The 26,310-nt window shown below is 34.4% G+C and overlaps 1 protein-coding gene across 4 annotated transcripts in view; it reads right to left on the bottom strand.

The window, feature by feature from the left end:
- Nucleotides 1-26,310, bottom strand: part of HGF (hepatocyte growth factor) — an 81,580-nt gene that overhangs the window by 21,456 nt on the left and 33,814 nt on the right. For all 4 annotated transcript variants that reach the window (XM_032643751.1, XM_032643749.1, XM_032643748.1 and 1 more), the window contains exons 8-10: nt 25,187-25,305; nt 10,528-10,702; nt 6,909-7,036 (exon numbers count right to left, since the gene is read on the bottom strand). In XM_032643751.1, coding sequence (XP_032499642.1) covers nt 6,909-7,036; nt 10,528-10,702; nt 25,187-25,305 — 422 coding nt within the window. The remainder of the gene's footprint in view (nt 1-6,908; nt 7,037-10,527; nt 10,703-25,186; nt 25,306-26,310) is intronic.

The following is a 26,310-nucleotide window of genomic DNA, read 5'->3' as shown; positions in this document are numbered from 1 at the left end:
ATACAAGAAAATTGTTTTCAGAAAGCATAAATTTGTAAAATCCAATTCCTGTACATATGCAGAATATATCAGTTAAAATATTTTCCTCTGACAGTGCTATTTTTTTCTACATTAGGAAAGGTTAAACTTTTGGCTGTTAGGTAGTAAATTCTTCAGATAATTTCTTACTGAAGAAAGCAATTGTGCAATGTGATATATTGGTACTGCTCTTTGATACATTTTTGATTTTACACCTGTGTTTTCTGTATTAGAGAAAGAGATCCTCCTTACCACTACCACCGTTTTATTTGAATATGAGCTAGGTGTTTTTTTTCTTAGCAAACTTCTTTTTAGAATAGTTTTTAATTTACAGAAAAGTTGTAAGTTGGTACAGAAAATTCTAATATACCACATAGTTTCCCCTACTTTTACTATCTTATATTAGTATGATAGATTTCTCACAACTATTTACCATACTGATGCATTATTACTAACAGAAACCTATATTTTGTTTAAATTCTTAGTTTTTTCCTAGTGTACTTTTTTGTGTCCTAGGATCCCACATGATACCACCTTACATTTAACTGTCATGATTTTTAAGGCTCTTCTAGATGTAACAGTTTTCTCAGACTTTGTTTTTTGATGATCCTGACAGTTTTAAGGAGAACTAGTATTTCGTAAAATGTCCATCAGTTGGGTTTGTCTGATGTTTTCCTCATGATTAGATCTGGGTTATGGGTTTTTGAGAGGAAGCCATAAATTTTGAGCACTTATTAACTTGCTGGCATAAGATATTCCAGCTTCACTTTATGTTTTTCTTGCCCTAGGCCTGGAATCTTCAATTTCACCAAGGAGCCATTGTTTATGTTAGTGATGAAAGGTAAGGAGAAGACGTGGGTGCTATGTGTGCTCATTGCTATTTGGTACCATTGTTTCTAGTCCCCTTTCATTTGATAGAGCTGGGAAGTGTGTGCATGTGTGTGTGTGTGTGTGTATGTCTTCATGAGTAACTGATCCCTCTGACTCCAGTCTAGCACCAGAGTTCTTCCTTGTCTCCTCTTCATTTGTGTATTTCTTCTCCCATAGTGAGAACCATGATTCTAGGTAACATCAGTATCTTTCCTCATTTTCTGAATTCTCCAATGTACACAAAATAATGTTAAAGCTGCTGCGTCCTAATATAGCAAAATTACACTTTAAAGTTCAAAAGGTATTTAAAGTTATCTAACTTTAAATGTATTCCAGTGAGGCTATATATAGTCAGAAAATTGTGTTTAAAAATTATTTGGAATTTTTTTCTAAATTCTGTAGTAATGGTATCTATTTGATATACAGATAGGCACGTTTCTGTGTTTTTTTCCATCTTTCTTGAGATTACTTTTTGAACATTTAAAACATTATTAAAACATTAATATTGGTTGATAGTCAAAACTATATGAAATTGTGTATTCAGAGTGTTCTCATTTTCCCTCTTGCTTCTGTGTCATATTTCTACCCACTACTACCCACCGTTACAAGTAACCAATTTCATTAGTTTCTTGTTTATGGCTCTTATATTTCTTTTTTTTTTTTTTTTTACTTTTTTGGCAAAGATGTATACACACACACACATATACATATGTAATATAAATATGTAATTATATGTATATATATTCTATATATATTATTATATCCCATTCTTTATTACTAGTAGTAAATCCCTTTATTTATTACTAATAGAATACCAAATATATATTTTAGTGCTTTGTTTTTTTTTAAATTAATAATATACCTGAAAATCACTTCATATTAGTTCATGAAAAGTTTTATCATTCTTTCTGCAAATTTGCAGTATTCCATTGTGTGATTTCGCCAGAGTAGATTTGGGTTGTTTTGCTAGTACAGAAAATGCTGCAATAAAAAACTCGTGCATATGTTTTTGCATATTATTGGAGCTGTATATTCAAATAGTGCATTATTGGTCCAAAAGGTGAATGTATATGTAATTTAATTATTGTAATATTCTGTTCCATAAGGATTTTTATCATTTCGCACTCCCAAGAGCAAAGCATGAGAGTTAATTTCCCCATACAGCTTTGCCAAGATAGTGTTGTCAAGCTTTTGAATTTTTGTGAATTTATATGTGAGAAATAAAAGTCTCATATTATGAAAAATCTCAACACTTATATTTTAGTTTTTTCTTGTTACATGTGAATTTGAGCGTAATTTTCATGTATTTAAGGGAATTTTTATATTTTTCTCTAAAGAAATCTTTCTGTTCATGTATTTTGTCCATTATTTAATTTTTTGGTCCTATACTTTTCACTTTCACAGTTTTTATATATTAAAAATATTTATCTTTATCTGTGATATACATTTTAAGACTTATTTCCAAATTTGTCTTTTGAATTTAAATATGATGGGTTTGTTTATGTTTTTTGCCATGGCAAGTTTTTGATGTAGCTTATTATTTTTTTCTTTTATTGCCTTTAGATTTTTAGTGTTAATTAAAAGCATATCGCCACATCTAAGTTATAAAGGCATTTTTCCAAGTTTACTTCTAGTATATATATGGTATCCCTTTTTACACTACATCTCTTATCCATTTGGAGTTTATTTTCGGGTATGGTGTAAGGCATGGATTTAATTTTATTATTTTTCCAAACGGAACTTTATTGATCCATTATTATATTTTAAAAGTTTATTTTTACCCAGTGACATATAGTGCCACATTTTAAATATAATCTCAGTAAGGAGTCTCTTTTTGGATTCTGTGTTCTGTCAATTTATTCATGTGCTAGAACTACATTCTTTTAATTATAAACTCTTTATAAAATATTTTAACATCTGATAGGGTTATTTACCTCTCATCACTCTTCTTTCTCAAGGTTTTTCTTAGTATAGTTACATGTTTATTCTCCTAGGAAAAATTTAGAATGAAGTTTTTGATATCAGAAAATATCACATTAAATTTACAAATTAGCTTAGGTGGAATTGATGTATTTATGATGTTGAGTTCTCATATCAAGAACAAGGGATGTTTTTCTACATGTTAAAGTACAATTTGGGGCTTTCAGTAGTAATTTAAAATTTAATTACATAGATTTCAACAACTTTCCTAAGTTTATTCCTAAGTTTTTCTCAGTTTTGTTTCCTATTATAGATGTAATTTTCTCTTTAATTAGATTTTCAAAACCATATATGAATGCTATTAATATTTGTATATTAATTGTGTATCCTGCTACCTTAGTGATATTTTTATTATTTGAATTCAGATTTCCAAGTATATTACTATTATATCGTTTTCACAAAAATCTTTTGCCTTTTTACCCAATCAATAAATATGCCTTCTTATCTTATTGTAAAAAATAATATCAACAATGCAATGTTAAAGAGAAATATAATGTTAAATTATATTTACAATATTAAATAGTAAAGGAGATGCTAGACATTCTTGTTTTCTTTTTGACCTTAGTAAGAATACCTCTAATGTTTTCGTATCAAGTAAGTGGTGGTTTTATGACTGAGATTACATCTACATCTATATATCTATATGTATATACTATATATATATTTATATACACATATATATATATGAGTGGATATATGGATGTGTGTGTAAGTATGTGTGTATTCCACAGATTCTTGAGTACTTTTATGAAAAATGCATGAATTTTGTCACAGTAATTTCAAAATCTATTAAGATTTGTTATATGGTTGTTTTTCTTACATCTAAGATGAATTATATTAACGGGTTTCTAAAACTGAACCATTTTTGTTCTCAGCCTAAACTCCACTCAATCATTATGTATTATTTACTTAATTTCTTTATTGAACTGTTCACTCAAATTTCATTTAAGATTTTTCTGTTAATATTTACAAATGAGATAAGTCTATAGTTTTCTTCTGTGATACCTTTATCATGTTTAGGTTTCAATATTATAATTCCATCATAAAAATAATTTGGAAATTTTACTGCATTGGTTAAGCTACAGGGCAATTTACGTAGCATTGAGATCACCTGGTCTATGAATTCATCTAGGCATGATGTGTTTGTGGTGGAATACTTTGTTAGTAAATTTCCATGTCTCTTCTGTAGGAATGAGTCTAAGTTTTCTTTCTCTATCAGGGTCAATTCAAATAACTTGAATTATCCTAGTATGTTACCCATTTAACTTTCATTTTCAGTTTTTACATGAGGTTGTATAAAATAATCTCATGTTTTCCTGTTTCACTGGTTATTTCTGCCTTCATAATTATTATTTCATATATTTTTCCTCTCTTGAGTCAGTTATCTGGTGGTTGTCTATTTTGTTAATTTTTTCAAAGAATCATCATTTGGCTTTATTCATTAGTTCTACTGTTCTCTTTTCTTTACCTTATTAATGTCTGCTTTTATCTTAGTTGTTTTCTTTCATGTGTTGCTTTTGTTTTACTTTTTCCTCTACCTCTTTGAGTGGGAAATTTCATTTCCCTGTCTTCATTATGTATATTATTGATATAAATATTTAAAGCTGTGAATTGTGTTTTGTTTCCTGCCTTAAATGTACCTTATATAGTATAATACACTGTTTTATCAGTATTTTTAAAGAAATTCTGCAATTTCAGTTTTCTTTTTTTTAACAGAGTTATTTAATATCCAACTGGAAGAGCTTTTATATATATGTTAAATCAGATGTTGCAAGATTTGAGCAAAAGTTTTTAACTCATCAACTTATATGTGGAATTTACATTTCCTTCTATATAGAGAAGGATAAGAGCAACATCCTTTTGTGTGTGTGTGTGTGTGTGTGTGTGTGTGTGTGTGTGTGCCTTCATGCATACATATCAAATATGTAACAATCCATACTACTAGCTTGGCAGTATTATACAATGACATAACTCTCTGTTAAAATTTCACAGCTGTATGTTGAATTGGCTAACAGTGTCTCTCAAGTAGGACTTATTCATTTTCAAATTGCCCCACAGAGCCTAGTACATTGTTGCATAAATCAGGTATAATATATTGTTAAAGTATTAATGAAAAGGAAAAAGCATGGAGTAATGGAAAGGTCATTTTAAGGAGAATTTGAGTGACTCACAGTTGTGCTAATTTGAGAGTTCAGGCAAGTTATTTAAATTCCCTAAAGCTAATTTCTTCATCTATTAATGTGCAGCTCTATTATATAAGCAATAACATCAGCTTAACTTTCAAAACCCCAAATCCTCATATTCTATTACCTGATCTTTGATAAGTGATATTTATGTACATAAAAGCATCTTAATACACATCAGAAGCTTATAAAACAATTGTTCTCACTTGTCTCTATCACTCAGAAATTATCAGTAATTGTTTAAATGACTAAGGCAGGGACAAAGCAGATCCAGCTGGTACCAAACCTTCCTTAATCATTGGTTTCAACTTTATTTCCAACTGACCTTTAAAGTCTGCCCAAGAAGAGTGAAATTGATTGAAAAGGGACTCATCTCTTCTTCCCTCTACAACTGTTTTCCGAGTTGTTCACAAAAAATGGCACTGAGGAAAGTCAGGGGATGGAAGAAGTATGTACAGGGCAATAAATCCATGAAATAGAGTTTTAAATTTGGCTTGGACTTTTTAGAATGATTTAGGACTGACCATGGCCATGACCATCATAATTAAATTTATGTGAAAGAATGTGATTATTTAAAAATCATAACTCCTAATTCATTATATACCAATAAATGCCCAGAGCCCATTATTATTAATTTTTGACAAATGATTTTTTAAACCTATTTCAATGTGACTTTTCTCAACCACTGCTCCCTGAAACAATTATTTTCAATGGTGTCTATGTTTCCAAGCACAATGGTGATTTATCCCAAATCCCACTGTTACATATCATCTCTACTACTAACACCCCAGTCCACATCACTCTCGTCTCTTGCCTAAATTACTGAAGCAATCATTCAGTTGATTCCCCTGTTTTGGCCCTTTGTCAGGAGTTCTGGCTATTTTTCATAATGCGGCCAGTCATCCAGTTAAAATTTAAGTCAGACAGATCATTTAGTTCCCATCTTAGAATCCTACAACAGAGTCTCTCCCCTTTCAGAATAGAAGTGTAAATCCTTCCAGTTTCTACTAGGCCTATGGAATTTTAGCCCAGTTGCTCTCTAACCTTGCTCATTCTGTACCAGACACGATGATGCGCTGTTTCTTTCTTTTAACTTTTCAAGCACTCTCCCATCTCGTGCCATTTTCATTTGCAGTCTCCTCTACCTAGAATGCTCTTTACAAGTATGTGCACGTGGCACATGCTGCTCCCTGACTTACTTCAGGTTCTCCCTAAATGTTACCTTAATATGTAAGACTTTCTCAGACCATTAAAAGATAAAATAGCAACATCCTCCTCCCTCTAACTCTGGGACATTTATCTCTCTAGCACTTACACAAGCTAACTTACTATCCCCACCAACATTTTTTTTTTTTTTTTTTTTGCATTACACGGGCCTCTCACTGTTGTGGCCTCTCCCGTCGCAGAGCACAGGCTCCGGATGCACAGGCTCAGCGGCCATGGCTCACGGGCCTAGCTGCTCCGCGGCACGTGGGATCTTCCCGGCCCAGGGCACGAACCTGTGTCCCCTGCATCGGCAAGCGGACTGTCAACCACTGCGCCATCAGGGAAGCCCCCCACCTACATTTTAATTTTGCTTGTTTTTGTTTGCTGGACATTAGTTCAGTGGGGTCAGAGAATTTTGTTTTGTTTACTGGTATATCCACAGTGCCTAAAACTGTCCCTGGCACTAGTATACATTCAAATAAATAAAGGGATATTGAACAAATTAATATATAAAAGAAATCCAACTTCAGGCTTGGTGACTTTGTTTGCTAACAGTGCAACAAAAAATAAGTCTTCTGCTGTAATGTGTACTCCATTTAGGCATTTCCACTGAATTTAATCATGCCCACACTGCAAAATGTCAGCTATTACCTTGTCCACTTGACACATCACATTTTGGAATTTGGGAGCAGTAGCCAACTCGGATGTTTGGATCAGTGGTAAAACACCACGGTGACTCAGCCCCATCTGGATTTCGGCAATAGTTTTCTCTTAGGTCCCTATTGAGAATAAACATGTTAATGTAAATTGCCAGGGTTTCTTACATTGGTGAAGTCAGTGTTATTACATTTCTAGAATCCTAGAATGTATGCATTCTATAAATAGAGCCCTACGTTTTAGATTTAGGATAGTTATAACAGTTTAGAATTCAGTATACACAACTGACACTGCCCACATTACTGAAATAAAATGCTGTCAGATGTCAGAATTCTTTTTCTTCCACAGACCTGGAGTTTCACACAAACACTACTGCTTCTTGAAAGAGAGAAATAGTACCACTTCATTCTTCTCACTCATTTTCAAGACGTGGACTCTCAACTGTTACAATTTTTAAAAACTGGTCTGTTATTACTTTTTCATGGACTGTATATAATGTAGAAACACATTCTCTTTACAGAAGAAAGGCTATTATAATTAGTAGTCTTTAATTTCTCTTGTTTAAAAATGAAGTTCCACCTATTCAAACATTTGCCACAAAACACATGACAGATATTTCTTCTTTAAATTCTGTATTTCTTTGACTTATTTAATTCACTACATAGATTTCTTTTAATTCCAACGTAGTTCTTTCTTGATTTAGAGATTACAACATGCAATTTTATATTTCTGTAAAATTAAATCCTAATTATAATATAGATAACTATAGAAAAAGTTGTCAGTGTAATACATGTACTTCCTTTATTTTACCAATGATATAGTTAGACATTTAGAGTTCACAATAAGGAAAAAGTCTAAACTAATATCATCTGTATATAAAAGGATTTTACCTTAATGCAAGGTTCATGTTAAATAAAATGTGGAATTTATGATTTGCTTTCCTGATAATGCTCTCTAATTTGAAGAAAGCATGTACTTTCTTTTCGTAAATCCCTGCTAATAATTTAACAAATTTAATATTCAGTCTATTGGAAGGTACATTATTTATTTCATTTAGGCCCAATTAAAAATACTACACTTTTATTACTATCCAAATTGACCATTAGAAACTGAAAAGTTTTTAAAGAAGAAGCTTGAGTTTGGTTATAAAATCAACAGGTAATAGTTTATCTAGCCAAAATAGGTCCTGACACAACTGTTATTTAAGGTTGTAAGAACAGTGAATGCCAATAGCTAAGGCCATTGTATAGCAAATATTCTTATTTATAACCTATATTCAAGCCTTTACCCTTCTTATAAAATTATTAACTGGAAAGATGAAGAAAATCTTTTCTTTCTTCTGACCAATTTATACTCATGTTTAAAAAAACTGTCAGTACAAAATACGTGCATTGAATTTTACATAAAGTGTATGCAAATTTGCAATTTTAGATGAATAATTGCTTAGTTAAATTATTTCAAGTTGTTAATTTAAGGCAAGATAATTAAACAGAGATCTGAGGCTATCAAAAATCTTAGTTTAGGCCTGCTTTTATAATCTATATCTAGAAGCACCTCATTAATCTAGATTAAGCAAGAATGAGAGTCAAGGTTTGCTCAGATATTTTTTCTAAGTTCTTTCCCTTCACTTGAAGAGAGAAGTGTTTATAATTATTAAAGCGAATTAATGATTATATGATTCATGTACATTCACCACAGGCAGTATTGTTCAGTTATAGTGTTTTTGTTTTGTTTTGTTTTGTTTTGATTGGAGTAAAATTGCTTTACAATGTTTTGTTAGTTTCTGCTGTATAATGAAGTGACTCATCTATATGTATACCTGTATCCCCTCCCCCTTGGACCTCCCTCCCTCCCTCCCCCCGCCCCACATCTAGTTCATCACAGAGCACCGAGCTGAGCTCCCTGTGCTATACAGCAGATTCCCACTAGCTAGCTATTTGATACATGATAGTGTATTTATGTCAAACCTAATCTCCCGATTTGTCCCACCCTCCCCTTCCCACCCTGTGTCCACATGTCCGTTCTCTATGTCTACGTCTCTATTCCTGCCCTACAAATAGTGTTTTAAAGATCGTCATTTGTAAAGAGCCTCAGTTTTGGGGCATATCGTGTTTAGTACAACCAGAGATACCCGACCAGTATTCCATTGTCTGCTAGCCCACAAACAGTAAAGGCATCAATACTCTGAGTAAAATGTTGAGTCAGATTTTATCAGTTTTATAACACAGCTCACTTTTTGGTTGTTTGACATTTATGTTTGGTTACCTTGACTAAATAACCAATTAAGAAAGACTGGCTTAAATTCCAATAACATGTAAGCTAAACTTTTGATCATTTTTAATTGTGAAATGTGTGGATTCAATTTCTATAATTATTATCTTTTTTCTTACAGATGAGGTTCATTTGGGTACTTACACATACACAATCTCTAACTTGAGTATTACCAGTCATTAGAAGTTGACAAAAAGTGTGCATGGCACTGACACTGTCTCCTTCGTCTCCCTTAGCTATTCGTTTCTCATTTTCTTTTCTCTCTCTACTTTTATGTTTATTTCTGAGGTATGAAACACATGGGTCAGAAATAGAGAGTGAATTGCTGTGAAGAAAATGAAGGAAATAAACCCCAGAGTGGCAACTATAAATTTGTTATTATAAAATAATTTAAAAAACATAACAGATGAATATTTACTGTCTAAGCAAAGAACTCTGAATTGGCTTTTAAAATCTAAAAATAAAATAAAAAACCGTAGACTATATCCCCTCTCCAGTGGATGGGCCAACTAATGTTCATAGTTCTCCATCTTGAAATGTTAAGCTCTCTTATTAAAAGCCAGTTACATAAAGGCAATATATGTTATTTATAGGTGCTATTTCAGCAAAGCCACTATGAATGACACGTGTGTTATAAATTTTAAAAGCAATCATTTTATGTTCCTAATAACAAGGTGGGCAATTTAAAAACACATGGCATTGTGGCTGTCTGTCTAACAAAAGTCAAGTGGTGAAGAAAAGCAGCCATGGAGAAGAACATAACAGCTCTGTAACTGATATTCAAGGGCAGTTTCTTCGGCTTGGTTCATCTAAACAGCTGTTGTATTTCCCCACTTTTTAAAGAAAATTTAGAAACAATAAAAATCACTCATTCAAAATTTTAAAAATAATTTTTTTCAAGGCTCAAAACTCATCAGTTTACAATGTTGGTTGAAATCAAGGTGTGCCTTGTAATCTCCCCTAAAGTTAATATGAAAATTTAAGAAAGCACTAGTTTGAAACTTGCCTGGTTATCATTACCACTAATAGGTTTATTAAATAGACCTGCAAGAGCAAAGCTGTGATCAGAAACCTAGGGATGTGTTTCCCAAAGCATGGATGGTACATCAACCATCTGATTCAGAATCACCAAGAGTGCTTGTTAAAATGTATTATTTCAAGTCCAAATTTCAGACCTGAGCAATCAAAGTCTCTGGGGGGATGTATCTGCCTTTTCATTGCTGAATTTTCCCTAGGCACACTAAAGTTTAAGGATCACTCACACAGAAATTAGTAAAAAGCAACCACTCTGCCTCATTTCCCACAGGGCCTACTGAAATTTATATTTCTCTAATTTACTCACTTGCACTTGAAATTTTCAGGAGTTATGTCATGCTGGTGAGGATACTGGGAATCCCAACGCTGACAGGGAATTCCATTCCAAATGGTATTGATGATGCCCCGGTAACCTTCTCCTTGACCTTGAATGCATTCAGTTGTTTCCATAGGGACATCCGTGTCATTCATAGTACTGTGAGCTATTGGTAAAAAGAAATATAAATTTAAATAAAATATTTCAATCTGTCATCTACCTCTTAGAGTTCACTTGCATTTTATTAGCAGGGTTTTCTGTCACATAATTTTTATAATAATTGAATGGAATAAAAAATTCAATTTATCACTACTGTCTCACTCAAATGAAAGGAGGAATTAACATGGTGGACTCAACCATGGAATTTCTCTGCTTATAAAAAGAACATTCTGGCTTGACTTTATCTAGACCTGTTTTAAAAAGCATCATTTAATAATATTTAAATTCCCTGGATCTATCTACTCATTATTAACAATAGGTGTAAAATCTCTCTATTTATTAATGCTTAAGTATTGCATATATGTTTTTTAGAAATCACTTTTCTTACTTTTGAAATTGGAAAACATCTACAAATAATATAGTGACCAAGTGGGGAAATTTTAGCACTGTGCCGTAAGTTTGGCCATTAAAAAAAGTATGAAAAAGAAAATTAATGCTAGTCTAGAGAACAGAGTTATTTTTAAAAAATCAGTTTGTCACTATTACTATCTCCATTCCAATTCTTTTCATTCAAACACTAGTTTATTCTTGAAAAATTCTTTAAAGGCATTTTACTTCCATATGTCACTATAACTTATACATGCCAAATATACAGTATTTCTGAAATGACTATACAATTACTCCTAAAATTAGTTTATTTAAATAGTTAAAAAGTTGGTAATGGTATTAACCGTGGTCTTCCTCTAAAATAATAAATATATTCTAAGCTGATATGTTACATTTTTCTTCTTAATCAACTTGTTGGCATTTAAGAAATATTACTTGCTTCTAGGCAGATTTATTTGTTGCCTTTTTCCTAGTCCAGCTGCAGTGCTTTACCATACTTCATGAAGATCCTGAAAATCTCAGTAAGAAAAATTTTGAAGTACAAAATTAAATTTACCACAACTTGAACTCTTGTCTTTTGTCTTAAGGTTTACTCACTTGCATAAAATATAACTCAAAACATTCTGGAGCAACTAAAATTCATATACCTTCTCAAAACAGTCATGAAAATGTTTGTTTCCATGTAAACTCCCCAATTACCTTTATAACCTAAATGGTTATTCAAGGTGCCTCTGCATAAAACTCAAGTTGACAGCCTCTAGGATAGTTTAAGAAGTGAATAAATAAATATCTTTGATTCACCCATACTGGAATTCGGTGCATCATTTCTCCAAAGGAGAGGTTAGAATTAGACATGCCTTCAGAGGCTAGGGATGTCTATAATAGTGTTCCATATTTAATGGCGTAAATTCTTTTAAAGTGGCTCTTTAACTTTATTTTAAATTTCTTTCTTTCTTACAAATAATTACTACCTTATGTGGCTGAATGCTTTATTTCACTGAGTTCCATGCAAACTAAGTAGAGCCTAAGTTTGGAGTTATTCTGTAAAGTTTTGTGGAAAAAAAAGGAGGATTAATTAATGACCATCCCAATCACTAGAATGTTTTATGTACAGATTTCCAAAAATTGCCCTTTTAATAACTCTTCTTTTTAAAAACAAATCTCTTCTTCAGCTCATCTTAAAATGTGTTTTTATTTCTCATGTATCTACTTTAGGGAATAGAAATGCAGCTCAGAAATATCCTAAATTAAAAGGAAATTCAAATGGACATGAGAAAATGTCCAGAGACTGACCTATAGAATGGTCATTGAGAGTTGATGGCTTAGAGAATTTATATGTTTTGATATTGGTAATATATATTGATTTAGGAAGAACAAAAATTTTGGACTGAGAGAAATGACTTCTGTAGAAGAAGTTGGTGCTGTTTAACCAAGTTCATTATGATTTTAATATTACCTGAAGTTCTTTGATGAAATAGAAAATAAGATGGATTTCATAGGTTCTGAGGGTTAGAACTATATTTCATTAAAACAAATGCTACTAAGCTATTTTTCTGATGATTTGAGTTGATTGTTACATGATTTGAGGAAAATGAGTATGTGTGGGAAGTCTTTAAAGGGTGACAACTCTAAAACAGGTAAAAGTTCAAGCTTGTACTGACATATATCATTCTAATTATAAAACTATGACGTGAAAGAAGACAAAACGAATGTCCCCAGGAATCTATCAATTCATTAGCTTAACATTTTAAGAAGAAAAGTTTTGATTCCCCCACTTCTTGGGTACAAGCTCCTGGGCAGCAAATTTGTGACCTCAGTTAGGACTCAGAATACTGACAATGGGAGGAAGGTCAGAGTTAGGGCAGCCAGAGCAAAAGCACTTCCACTAATCACAGATTTCATTGCCTGACTTGGGTACTACAGCTCTCTTACTTTCTTAGTTATTTGTGTGTGTTTTGTTTTATTCGTGTATTGCTGATCCATTCTTCTCAGTACTATTTTAGCACTGTGAACTTGTAACCAAAGGATCCAGTCTTGATGAGTCAACCAGGGCCACCTTTGGCTAGATATGGGCCTATCACATCTCACTAAGTATCTAGTTCAAGGCTAAGCCCATCAGAGATTAACACACTGAGCTCCTTGGACTCTAGTATGATTTTCCAGACATCAACCTAAACAATGAAAAAAGAGGAATGATACAATTGAAAAGCTAGTTGAAGATTAAAATTTTTCTAATTTGAGGGTAAAGTTTTCAAATTTTAGGAGTCCCTGTGAAAAGAAATATCTATATTACAAAAACCCTAGGTCAGAGAAAAGAGTACCTATATAAGAATACTGAGGAAAATATTTCACTGCTGACTGATACACTAAAATTTCAGTGTCAAGTTCAGAGATCTGAATTGTTGTACTAACTTTGCACCTCAACTGCAGAGGTTCCTAGCAAGATTTAATTAAAGAATCTTTCACTTTAAAAGTAGCTATCATAAAATCCTCATTTGAACAATTATGTCAAAGATTTTTTTCTAAACTTTCATTATTATATTTGAAAACTTATGATATAAACTTATTTTAAGGGGGTCACTAAATATTCACTAAAAGACAGTGTAAGTTAAAATGGTTAGATTGAAAACCAAAATTTTGGATTTGGATTAAATAATTTGGATTATTTAACAGATTCTAATTTGGAGGTGGACACTAGAACCTTTTGAAATTACAAAAATTACAGAATACAAAGAATTACTGCACATTAATAAAATACAATATTGTACAGAATAAATACAAATTTTCATTAGGCCTTGCTATAAACTGAATGTTTGTGTCTTCCCCGAATTCATATGCTGAAATCCTAATCCCCATGTTATGGTATTAGGAGTTGGACCCTTTGGTAAATGTTTAGGTTGTAAGGGCAAAGCCTTCATAAATGGGATTAGTACCCTTATAAAAGAGACCCTGCAGAGCTTCCTTGCTCCTTCTACCATATGAGGACACAGGGCAAAGTGTGAACCATCTGTGAACCAGGAATCAGGCTCTCTCCAGATACTAAACCTGCTATCACCTTGATCTTGGACTTCTCAGCCTCCAGATCTATGTGAAATACATTTCTGTTGTTTAGAATCCACCATGTCTATGGTATTCTGTTATAGTAGCCTGAGCTGACTAAGTCAGGCCCTATCAAGATGTAAAGAATCTAAATAATATTATTATTTTTGTCTCATTTTAATAAGCATCTGTAACTTTGAAATATATAACTAAAACAACTTGACAGTGTTACTTATTGTTGTGTTTTAATTCAGTGGAAATATTTATTTTGATTTTAACTACAAACTAGCAGTCTTCACATAGTATTTTTCTTTATTTAAAAAGTACCCTCTGAAGTTAGTGCATCTGTATTTATCCCATTTCACATTCAGCTGCTAAAAGTAACCCCATAAACAAAAGCTACATAATTCTGGTGGTAATGTATAGAATAAATAATATAGGCAAAAAAAGATATATTAGTACAACAAGGTAACTACAGTTTTCATGAATTAGTAAGAGTTATTTTGCGACTTCATGCAGCTGTTTAATAAATATTATCTGATGGGGACCATGATGAATGATTTGTCCATAGACCATTTAACTGTGATATAAATGTCTGACCTTTGTTGCCTGCTTGAATACTTATGATTCGAACAAAAGGAATTATTCCTGAACCGCAATAAAATAGACTCCTTCAGCTGTCCCACTATATAAACATCAAAATTTGGTGCAAAAACAAAACAAATATTTCATGCCAATTGATTGGGAAAGGGCTATTAAATGTTGGGAAAGCTATTCCTTTGGACTTAATACTTAAACATGAGACCTGAAAAAGGGAAGGCTCTGAAGAGTCTCCAGTGGCCTAGTGAAGAGTTAAAGAAACACAGAAACATCCCCAATATCAGCTGAAGATTATCAAGTTTAGCCAAAGCAACATGTTTTTAAAATACTGCATCCCCGCATCCACAAATGTTTTTGCAAGTATGTCTACCAAGCTCACACTGAAAATACCAGGAACTCTTCTGAGAGTTCCTCACAAAACATTTTGCCAGGGGTGTCAGTGGTGGTCACCCTTTGGAAGCAGATGCAAAGATATTTATATGATCCTCAGTGGCCTGTGAGTGAAGGAATGTTTTTCTTTCATGACTGACACGAAGTTTTCTATTTGGAAATGCTTTAAAGAAAACAACATTTGCTCTTGAAATTTTTCACTGTCCTGTTAGAACACGATCAAATATAATGGTTGCCTCTTGGAGCACTAATTTCACTTTGCTGGTGTGGACCTGCTATGATCTGATTGCTCTACTATTTGGTAGAGAACTTTAAGGTTTGAATACATTTGTTGAGAGAATGAACACTAACTGTTATGTAATTGTTGGGAAGACCCTCTTGCCCCCCAACAGAAAGAGATCAACACAACAAGACAACATAGAATAAATCGAACCTTTTTCTCTGTGAAAGACTAGCCAAATCCTTGCAGAGAGGCCATAAGGCCCTGACAGAGGTCCGTGAATGGCAACTGGAGAATGTGAGTGCAAATGTATGTTACAGAAAACCACACCTAGGGATCCATAAGCTTTACATGGACAATAAGTAAATCCTTATGTTTACTGTCCCCTTAACCCTCCAAAAAACCTGGATTTCTTAGTGGTGACAAGCTATTGCTATTCTTTTGCCTGTAGTTAAGAACAAGTTTCTTCTTAGGCCATTGGACAAATACCTGATTATTCTTGGAATAATTCAACCCAACCCACTTCTTATTCCCAGCTACTGAAGAGCAACTGAAATATAGGATTTACTTTATGATGGTCCCTGGATATTTAGAACAGTGTGTAAAGCTACTCTCCCATCAACAGACTTGTGCTCTTTGGGCCACAGAGGGCAGGATCAGGCTCAATGTAAATTTAAAGAGCTTCTTGTTTTAAAATTGACGTGGGAAAATAGTATAAAGACCTCCAAAGCACAAACCTCAAATTGCTTGCACGTTTTCTTTCCATGTGGACCTGGGATTCCTGTCTGAAACTTTTCTCTGGACTTTATCCAAGACGTTTCTGGTATAAAATACTCAAAAGACAAGACTTTCATGAAAGGTCTTCAATCCTATACTCTTACTCCTTAGAAGATAACTTGGAAAAGACCTCCAATACAAGATCTTTCCCTTGAGAAAGGATATTGATAGCATTGTTTTTTCCTGACACAGAATACAATAAGAGGATTATATTTCTATGAATCTCTGTTCTGGCCTTGGATGAATTAATAAAATTTAGAGAAATAATCAGCTTTCTTTAAGAAAGAAAATAATTTGCTAAAATTATTTTCCCAACACACAAAGACACTGAAGTTTAAAACGTTACATATTCCTTTAAAATGATGCCAGCGTACACTAGTTACTAGGAGGAAGGATTCTTTTTATGTAGTACCAATGGCAACGTATCTTCTTAAGCTACTGTAACAAAGTAAGACTGGGTGACTTAAACAACAGTAATATATTTTCTCGTAATTCTGGGAGCTGTAAAGTCCAAGATTAAGGTGGCAGCCAATGGTTCCTGGTGAGAGTGCTCTTCCTGGCTTGTAGATGTAGGTATAGACATACATTTTTGCTATGTCCTCATATGGTATGGAGAGAGAGATCACTCTCATCCTCTACTTATAAGACCACAAATCCCATTGGATTAGGATCCCGCCATTATACTTCATTATCCTTTATTATCTACTAAAAGCCCTATCTCCAAATGCATTCAGGGCTTAGAATTCAATATATGAATTGTGGGTGCTGGGGAGCACAATTCAGTCCGCAATGATAATTTTGATAGAAATCTTAACTATCAAAGAACTGCCTCGGCCACACTTCTGCAATGGAGAGTTGTTCAACAGGTAATAAAGTTTCAGTTATGCAAGATGAATAAGTTTTAGAGATCTACTGTGTATAGTAGATCTACTATACTATGTTGTACATAGTACCTATAGTTAGCAATACTGTGCTGTATACTAAGCAGTTGTTAGGAGAGTTGTATTCTTACCACACACACACACAAAGGCAAGAGGGGGCAGGAGGAAATGTTTGCAGGTGATGAATATGGTTATAATCTTTGATTGGAGATGGATTCATGGGTGTATGCATATGTTCAAACCTATCAAACTGTGTACATTAAATATGTGATGTTTTAACATATCAATTATACCTCAGTAAAGCTCTTAAAAATATAAAATGGCTGTGGACACTTACATATCTAGAAGTTTAAAAAATAAGAAGGAAAAGAAAGAGGAAGTGAAAAATCAGGTAAAATATGACAAGATTTGTTTATTTTGTTGAATGAAAAGCCATCAAGACATCAAGCAATGAAGGAACAAAACTAGCTCATGGAAGCATGAAAACTGACAATGAGTTGAGGTGATGGGAAGAAGGTATGAAGCAAATCTTCCTGGTTGGCAATGTTTGGGAAAAGCCAAGTTTTCATATGAAAATCAAGAAGCATAGAAGAAATTCCAGGAGACACTAAAAGAAAATGAAAACTACCACTGAGCAGGAAGGTAACCGTGGTTCATTCAACAAAGACTTATTGAACTCCTGTCACGTGCAAGGCAATGTGGTAACTCTGTGGAATACAAAAACGACCTGGTCCTTACTCTTTTTTTGGAGCTTACAAATTTTGATAGAAACAGTTATTAACCAAATAACTTCAGAAATAAATGTAAAAACCAAATTCTGAGAAGTACATGGAAGGAGAGGTTTTGTTGCTATAAATATACAATAAGGAATTTGACCGAGTCAGGGGAAGTCAGATGAAGAAATGATAACTGACTTGAAATTTGAACAATGGGTAGCTGTCAACTAGGTGAGGAAGGAAGAGAAAATTTTTCAGGGGAGAGGAGATGGCAGGGGTGAAGGAACTATAATGAGAATATGGAAAATATGAGGTATAGGGAGAAAACTATTCTGGCTGGAACAGAGAGCATGGAGAGAAATGTATATGAGGCTAAAGATAGGGGTGGAGGAGTAAAGGATGGTTTTGTTTTGTCTGTGTCCTAAGATCAAAGAAAATGATTAAAGAGTTTTAAACTGTTGTGTATGTGTGTGGTATGCCAGGCATAGGAAATGATATATTCAGATTTTTTTTTAAATGTCATCCTGTTTGCAGTGTGGAGAAGGGATTGGAGGGGAAAGCTGGTGAACGTGGATATAGCTCCACTCAGAAGGCCACCCAAATATTCAAGATGAAAATAATGCTGTCTTGGATAAAGGAAACAGTGATGAAGTGAAATGGAGATTTGATAGATACATAGAAAATAAAATTGACAGGACTTAATGATGGATCAAATGTGAGGAGTGAAGGAAAGAGCATGTTTAGGATTGTTCTAGGCTTTTGGATTTTAAACTGTGTAAATGGCGGTACCAGTCATGCAAAAGAGAGCTTAAAAAAAGCAGATTAGACCATCCTATAGGATAAATGAAGAAAATCAGAGAAAAAGATAATAAACGATAAAAGTCTCCAACCAGGCAAGTTGCTGGTGGTAAAAGGTGGGGAACAATTTGAACAGCCAACAGGTATATCCTAGCAGGTGTACTTTAATGGGACATCAGCCTTACACATATGACATGTAGCAAGAAAGTTGTTCTCAGAGGGATACCTGGGGTTCCAGAGATCTTTTCAGGGGTCTAGGAGGTCAAAACTGTTTTCATAACAATGCTAAGATGTCACTTGTCCTTTTTACAGTGGAATTTGCAGTTGCACTTGATGTATGATATCCCAAAAGACTGAATGCAGAAGCAAATATGAGACACTCAGCTATCGTCTTCTAATTAAGGTAACATTAAAAAAATTTACAAAAAATCTAAAGCAACGTCATTGTCCTCCCTATTTTTCTGAAAAAAATAGTTATTTTTCTTTTAAAATGTTATATTAACATCCAATGAGCTTATTATTTTTAATGAATTAAATGTTTTTTAATTTATGTTTTAATTTCCAATACAGTAGATATTGATTCATATAACCCACGCAGACAATTTGGGGTTCTCAATAATGTGTAAAGATATCTTCAGACCAACTGATTTAAATACTCAATGGGATATCTAAGGGACATCAACTACAAGATAAGGGACATTAACCACAAGTTAGCTTTTCAGTTGCCAAAGAGCTACTAAAGTTCACTTCAGAAAAACACGATTAGTCCCAACAAATATTATTTCTCTCTGAAAAGCAGTGAACTAATGTATAGAACAAACTCTTATTCAGAATATGAAGTTATTATTATAGGGGAAGACCATAAAAATATCAGTACTTCATTTAAGCACTGCATGGGACTTCCAATCTTGCTATATGTTTGCAGTGTCTTAAAATTTCATATTCTTGGAAGTCTGTTAAAAGTTACACAGCCAGAATATGTGTGGGCTGCTGCCATTTAGGTGGACATCACCTTCTGAAGAACATGGTGTGAAGGAGGACTGAGAAGGCCTGTCCCAGAATACCCTGCTACACATTTGTCAGGGGATGAGCAATGTTCATCCTTCACTTTCAGTGTTATACTAATTGTAAGATTGAAAGTTGGAAGCAAAGTGACAAGAATAAATTTGTAGTTCATTCAGCTTTTTAACAAATAAAAGGAATTGAGAGCAGTATTCAAAACCTTGGATCTGGTGTAAACAGCCCAGTGTCAAGGCAATGTCAGCTTTTACTTTACTAGTTCACGCTAAAATTCTGAAATTTGAATTTTATCATAGATCTTGGTCTGTTTTGTTCACTTCTAGGAAAGTTCCCAGCAACTAGGAAAGCATGTGACGTATAAGAGCTATTCAACAAATATTTATTTAATGAATTCTATAGAAAAGGGGCAAAAACTCATTATGCTCTCTCTATGCTTCCTGGGATTGCTGCTATGTCCAGGGCTTCTGCTATCACATTCACTTATGACTCTGCATGACCTTCAGGGAAGACTGAACTTAGATGTACTTTGAGCACAGACATGAAGCACCTGCATCTCAATATAAGCAGAACCAAACTTACTATCTTTCTCCTCAAATTTATACCTCTCTTAAATATGTATCATCTACCCAATAACTTAGGAAGAATATTAGACTTTACCTTTTCCCTCTCATTTCCCACATTATCCAATTCATCATTATATACGGGACATTCTAACTCTTTAATATTGCTCACATCCTCCTCCACATTGTTTTGTCACTGCGTACTGCCTTAGTTCACATTCTCTTTCTTACTTGCCTGTTAAAATCAACTCTTATCAGATGCACCGGCCTCCATGCTAATTACCCAGAATACACAGTAATTCTTCTGGACCAGTAGTCTTCAAATGTTGTTGGTTTCTTTAATTTGTTTTTGTTTTTGCTCCTGTTACTAAAATAATTTTGAAAAAATATTTATATTCCCTCTCTTGCTTTCAAAGTTGACATCTACATTTTTTGTGCTAAGTTTAAGTAGCTGCAAAAGATGTGGTTTCTAGCATGTTTTAACTATCGATAGTTTTAAATTGAAAATTTTTATATCACTCTTCTAAATGGATTTAATGGACTCTAAATACCACAGTGATTTGATACCTATACCTTTTTCTGGATAAAATGTACATTATCAAGTTCTTTTTCTCCTTGAATCATTTTTCCATTCCACTTTACCCAGAGAATGTTATTTTAGTGTAATGTATTTTATTTTATGTTGGAGAATCTTTTATTCCTCACCTATCATACTTTCCTGAAAGATTTTTATATACTTAAATTTTTAAAAAATTTCTTGTGACCACAAAATTCTAAGAGATAAATGCACACTATACTAAACACACACACAGCCACAAACACACAAATATACATATATATGTATACATGTTATGGATAGAGTTATACAATTATTAGCAGAACGTAAATGATAAACAGCATTAATATATAGTATTTTCAAAGGTCTCTTTGTCTAGTGTCCCCAGGACAGTGCACCACATTAATATTCAGGAAGGATTAGCAGTTTGCCTTTTTTCAATAAAGTAGCAAAGGGCAATTGTCAATGGGCAGGGAGGAAGTTGAACTTGACTGACTCCTTGGGAACACATGCATCTCAAGGAGAAGACTTTGGGAAAGAATTCATATAGAAAACTAGGAGCTGGAATTTGAGCCCTTTAACCTGTCCATGCCCATAAACCCCTAGGACAGTCTTTGTGTTCCCTGGGGTTTCATAGATACCGATTTGGAAGCTACTGTTCTAGATGACAAATCAGATAAGACCACTCTCCCTGCTTAATTTTTCAGTGTTTCTCATGGCAACTGGATGGGCTACTCTTGGATCCTACTTCATTTGCCTCACATCAATCTTATTTTTCTTATCTTCTTCCATTTCTCTGTCTTTACCCCATCCCTACCCATATCAACCTAATTACCATGTCTTGAATATTGCCGTTCTGCTTCACCCATCATGTCTTTGCACACCTTTCTCACTGGCCTACCTAATCACATTTTGTAGAATTGAAATAAGGATTATTGACAGTAGATGGAAAGCACCCTTCTGTAGATGTTAAATAAATGGTAGCAATTATAACCTTCTTATGCAGTTATTATATAATTTTAAAAAAGAGTTATAAAATTCCCCTTCAGCTTTAGAGGAGACAAGTGACACAATCATAAACTCTATTCTTTTCTTCAAACATATTGAAAACTCAGAATGAATTCAAGCAATTGGGACTGAGAGAAAACCAGAAAGCTCACCGAAGAATCAAATGATACAAATAAAAAGTGACAATCAATATTCTCTTACAACTAGTGCATGTAAACATGTGTGTGGTATACAGAATTCTAATACACCCCTAAGGTTCCTATCCACTGATGTACACTCTGTAATCCCCTCCCCTTGAGTGCGGGTAGAACTTGTGAATATAATGGGAGAGCCACTCCTGTAATTAGCTTATGTTGTACAACAAAAGTGAAGAGACTTTGTAGATGTAGTTAAAGTTCCCAGTCAGTTGACTTGAAATTAATTAAAGGAAGACTTCCTTGGGTGGGCCTGACCTAATCAGGTGAGCTCTTTAAAAGCAGGTGCAGAGCCTTCTGCATTGAATCACAGTGTGGAGGCAAAAACTGACCAGTTATTTTTCAGTCATTTTCCCTAATAAAGATATACCATTTTCCCAGGAAAACAAAACACTGTTATTTTTACCTTTCACAACTCTGTGTTAAGGGGAAAGAAATTATATGGAAGTTCTAAAGGATATGATTTCTGAACAAGTCCTTTTGACATTCATCCCCAGTGCAGAATCTTGGGTAAAGTTGGCTTATAAAATTTTAATACCTTTGAAAAGTATTCTTAATAAATAAATGGAAGAGGGTGCAGAGGTCAGAGGTTGAAAGTAACAGAAAGCTATCCTGTTGGCCTTGAAGAATTAAACTGCCATATTGTGGAGAGGGTCATGTGGTAGGAAACATCAGGCAGTATCCAGGAGTTGAGGATCTCAGCACTACAACCACGAGAAACTGAATTAGAATATTGGAATGGGACACCAAGTCTTAGATGAGACAGTAGGTCTGGTGGGCACCAGGACTGTGGCCTTGTAAGATCCTAAGCAGAGGACACACCTGACTCATGCCTTGACTCCTGACCCACAGAAACCATGAGATAAGAAATATGTGTTATTTTAAGCTACCAAGTTTTTGATAATTTGTTATGCAGCAATCGAAAATTAATACACAATTGAAACCATCACCAAATTCCTTAGTTTTGCATTGTAGCCTTTACTATATGTATAAGCCAAAATATCTGGAAGACATTCTCTCTTATGCTTTCCAAAATTCCTGAATGTCACTTTATTTCATTAATTTTAATAAAAATATAGTCTCTCTATATAAATTAGAAACTAAAATCTGTCCTGTAATAAAACATTTTTAAAATATTCCCAAAGCTGAAAATATTTTTATCTTAACTACAATTGACCCTTTAACAGCATGGGTTTGAACTGCATGGGTCCACTTATACGCTGTTTTTCTCTATAGTAAATGCTATAGTACTACATGATCCCAAGGTTGGATGAACTCACGGATACAGAGGAACCCAGGAGGTTCAGCACCCCCTAATCATCATGTTGTATATACTATATACTGTATATAGGTTGTATATATTAATACTATATAGGTTGTATGTACTATATAGGTTGTATATACTATATACTGTATATAGGTTTGGGTCACAAATTCTGCCACCATTTTCTCAGAATTAGCATCCTATAAACATCACCCTCTGTTTAAAAAAGCCGTCAGAATTGTTGCACATTAGTTGTATAAATAGCTAAATGTGGACAGAAAAGAAAAAGAAATTTATCTAATAGTTAGAAGTGTCATATTCATTCTATTTTTTTCCTCTCCCAATGTCTTTTAAAAATAGCCAGTCTTATGCATGCCAGTTGAAAGGTGAACGTGCCAGTGAATAGGCATGTGAGTGTGTGTGTGTGTGCGTGTGTGTCTGTTTATACTGGTCTTATTCCAGAGACGATTTTTGAGTGCCTAAAACACACACAAAAAGAAAAATGGAGGGGAAACTATTGGTTTATTGTACCTAGCTGGTCTAGAATTATGGACAGATTAACAAGATTTAAAAACTCATTGAATTGAACTAACCAATCTATACGGAGAAACACTGTCACAAGAGTCATCCCTTATTTTAAAGGACCAAACAGATGGTTCAATTTCCTTGGAACACTGTGTTCACATTGAGAGCCTTCCAGATTCTGCAGTTATTTCACATATGCCAGACACATCTCCTTTCTGTGGGTTTTATTTGAGTCGTCCAAAACATTTCCTTTTATTAGCAGGTCTAAGTGGAGAGATATTTACCTTGGCAGTATCATAGTGTAGATAATACTGAATAAGTCTGTTCAAAGAAAGAGCCTCATCATGCCAATCTAGGGAAATATGCAAATCCCTATCCATAGCCTCATAATTGTATATTTATCATTCTGGGTGCTGGTACCTGATTGTATGTCTTTACATTTTTCTCTCTCTATATATATATCTTTATATTAGCCAGCCAATTTATAACATGATTCCACCTTACTAAATTTATGCAATTCTGATTTGAAAGCATTTTAGGATCCAGTTCAAAAAGTAAGACTGTACACATAGAAATAAAAGCATGTTTATGTCTAATTATTATCCAGGATTATTTCAGAGAAGAATAAAAGTGTGTGAGTTAACTGTGGAGGAGAGGACCAAGATTTAAAGGGATATCACAAAGCAAGTAAGAAAAGAAGCTTTTATCATAAACTCAGGAAAGTTGGGTAAAGGCCAGTATGTAGAAGGATAGTAGGACTGCTAAAAAACAGGTTGAGGGCTTCCCTGGTGGTGCAGTGGTTGAGAGTCCGCCTGCCGATGCAGGGGACACAGGTTCGTGCCCCGGTCTGGGGAGATCCCACATGCCGTGGAGCGGCTGGGCCCGTGAGCCATGGCCGCTGAGCCTGCGCATCCGGAGCCTGTGCTCCGCAACGGGAGAGGCCACAGCAGTGAGAGGCCCGCGTACCGCAAAAAAAAAAACAGGTTTAAAGAGAATGCAGGCTGTGTATAAGGGCAGCCAGAGAGGTGAGGACCAGCTACTAGAGATTAAAGATGTCTGTGAGAAGCTCCTGTTAGACTTAGTTTTCTACATTGCAGCCTCTGTCATTCACCAGAAGATGTGCATAGTCAGTTGACAGCTCATGTTATGTCTGGGAGGATAGGTAGGAAAAGGATACAGGATTGGAAGGTAAGAATCCGAGGTCCTAGCTCTTATGGCCCTAATGACACTACGATACTGCACATAATCCCTGATCGTTTTCCTCCCTCTGTAGATTTTTTTTCCCTTTTTCTTGGTAACATGAGAATGTTTGTCTTTACCATAAGTATAAATGTTTTGTGTGTACGTGTGCACTTGTGTGTGTATCTCTTTCAAAATAATGGCTCTCTGAAAATGCAAAAGATTGGGTAGGATTATGTAACACATTCTAAAAATGTTAAAACCTATACACGTAAAAGTATCAAGTAAAATAGTTGTTAACCTGTCTCACTAATAATCGCCTGCTTAGATCCAGTCTGTGAGAGGAAAAGGAAGCAATAAATTTGACCCTAACTTACCGCACACTTTAATTGCACAGTACTCCCAGGGGGTGTCAGGGTCAAGAGTATAGCACCATGGCCTCGGCTTGCCATCAGGATTGCGGCAATAATTATCATCAAAGCCCTTGTCGGGATATCTGCAAACCACACCAAGAAAAGTGTCATGTAAATCTGCCTGGAACACCACCCAGCTCTCAGCTCACAAAATAACTTTTGACTTAGCTCGGATACTGTTAGCTGAGGAAAGAGGTTTTCTATGCTTTGCCTTACAAGGACTGCTAATCATTAACTGCTGAATCTATTACTGTGCATATTCTACTAAGGCCAGAGTACCATCCCCTTTGCTAATAAGTTAGGTCCACTTGGTACCGGTCCACTGGTTGAGGTCCCAAACTGAATCCCCTTCTTACAAAGCCCAATTAAGGACAGATTACATAAACATGACCTCGTGTAGAATGCTCATTAAGAAAACAGGTCCTCTTCTAGGGCAGACTTAAAGTTCAAACTGAAAGTTAGGTTTCAATAGCTATGTTACTAATGATAGCTCAATTTTAGAGCTAGAGTCTTCCTGGGTCATGCCCTCACCTCCAGCAGAGCTAGAGACAAACTCCATCACACCACTTTCTCTATACCCACCTCCCTTTAAATTAACAGGGTCCTGAATTGGTGAGTTGTTTTTAATTGCTACCATATTCCTTCTGCTCTCACGTAAAAGACAAGAGATGCACTAAAAAACAAAGCAGTTTTAATTTCATCTAGAAGAGCAAGACAAAAAGAGAAAGAAGAAAGAAAAAACAACTTTCAGCAATTTCAGAAGAAAGGTGGGGATAGACCTTCTTCTGTAGTTATTTGTATTTTTATTCTTTATAATAAAAAGAAGGAAACATTTTTTTCAACTAAAATGTTTCCTGTGAAATGAATGGGCCAAAATACACATAATTTTTAAACCATTTAAACTCAAAACCTACTCCTGAGGAGAAAAGTAGACTTGGTTGCCTGACTTTTCCAGATGGGCAACTTCAAAATCCATCACAAGAAAGCAGCCAAAGAATTGTTTGCTCCACCTTTCATTCCCCCTCTATGGGCATGACCTGCATCACGGTGTCACACATTGACCCCACTTTACCTAAGTCACGGAAGGT

The sequence above is a fragment of the Phocoena sinus genome, chromosome 9, assembly GCF_008692025.1.
Source record: "Phocoena sinus isolate mPhoSin1 chromosome 9, mPhoSin1.pri, whole genome shotgun sequence".
In the NCBI taxonomy this organism is placed as follows: Eukaryota; Metazoa; Chordata; class Mammalia; order Artiodactyla; family Phocoenidae; genus Phocoena; species Phocoena sinus.
This window is presented reverse-complemented; position numbering and strand designations above follow the sequence as displayed.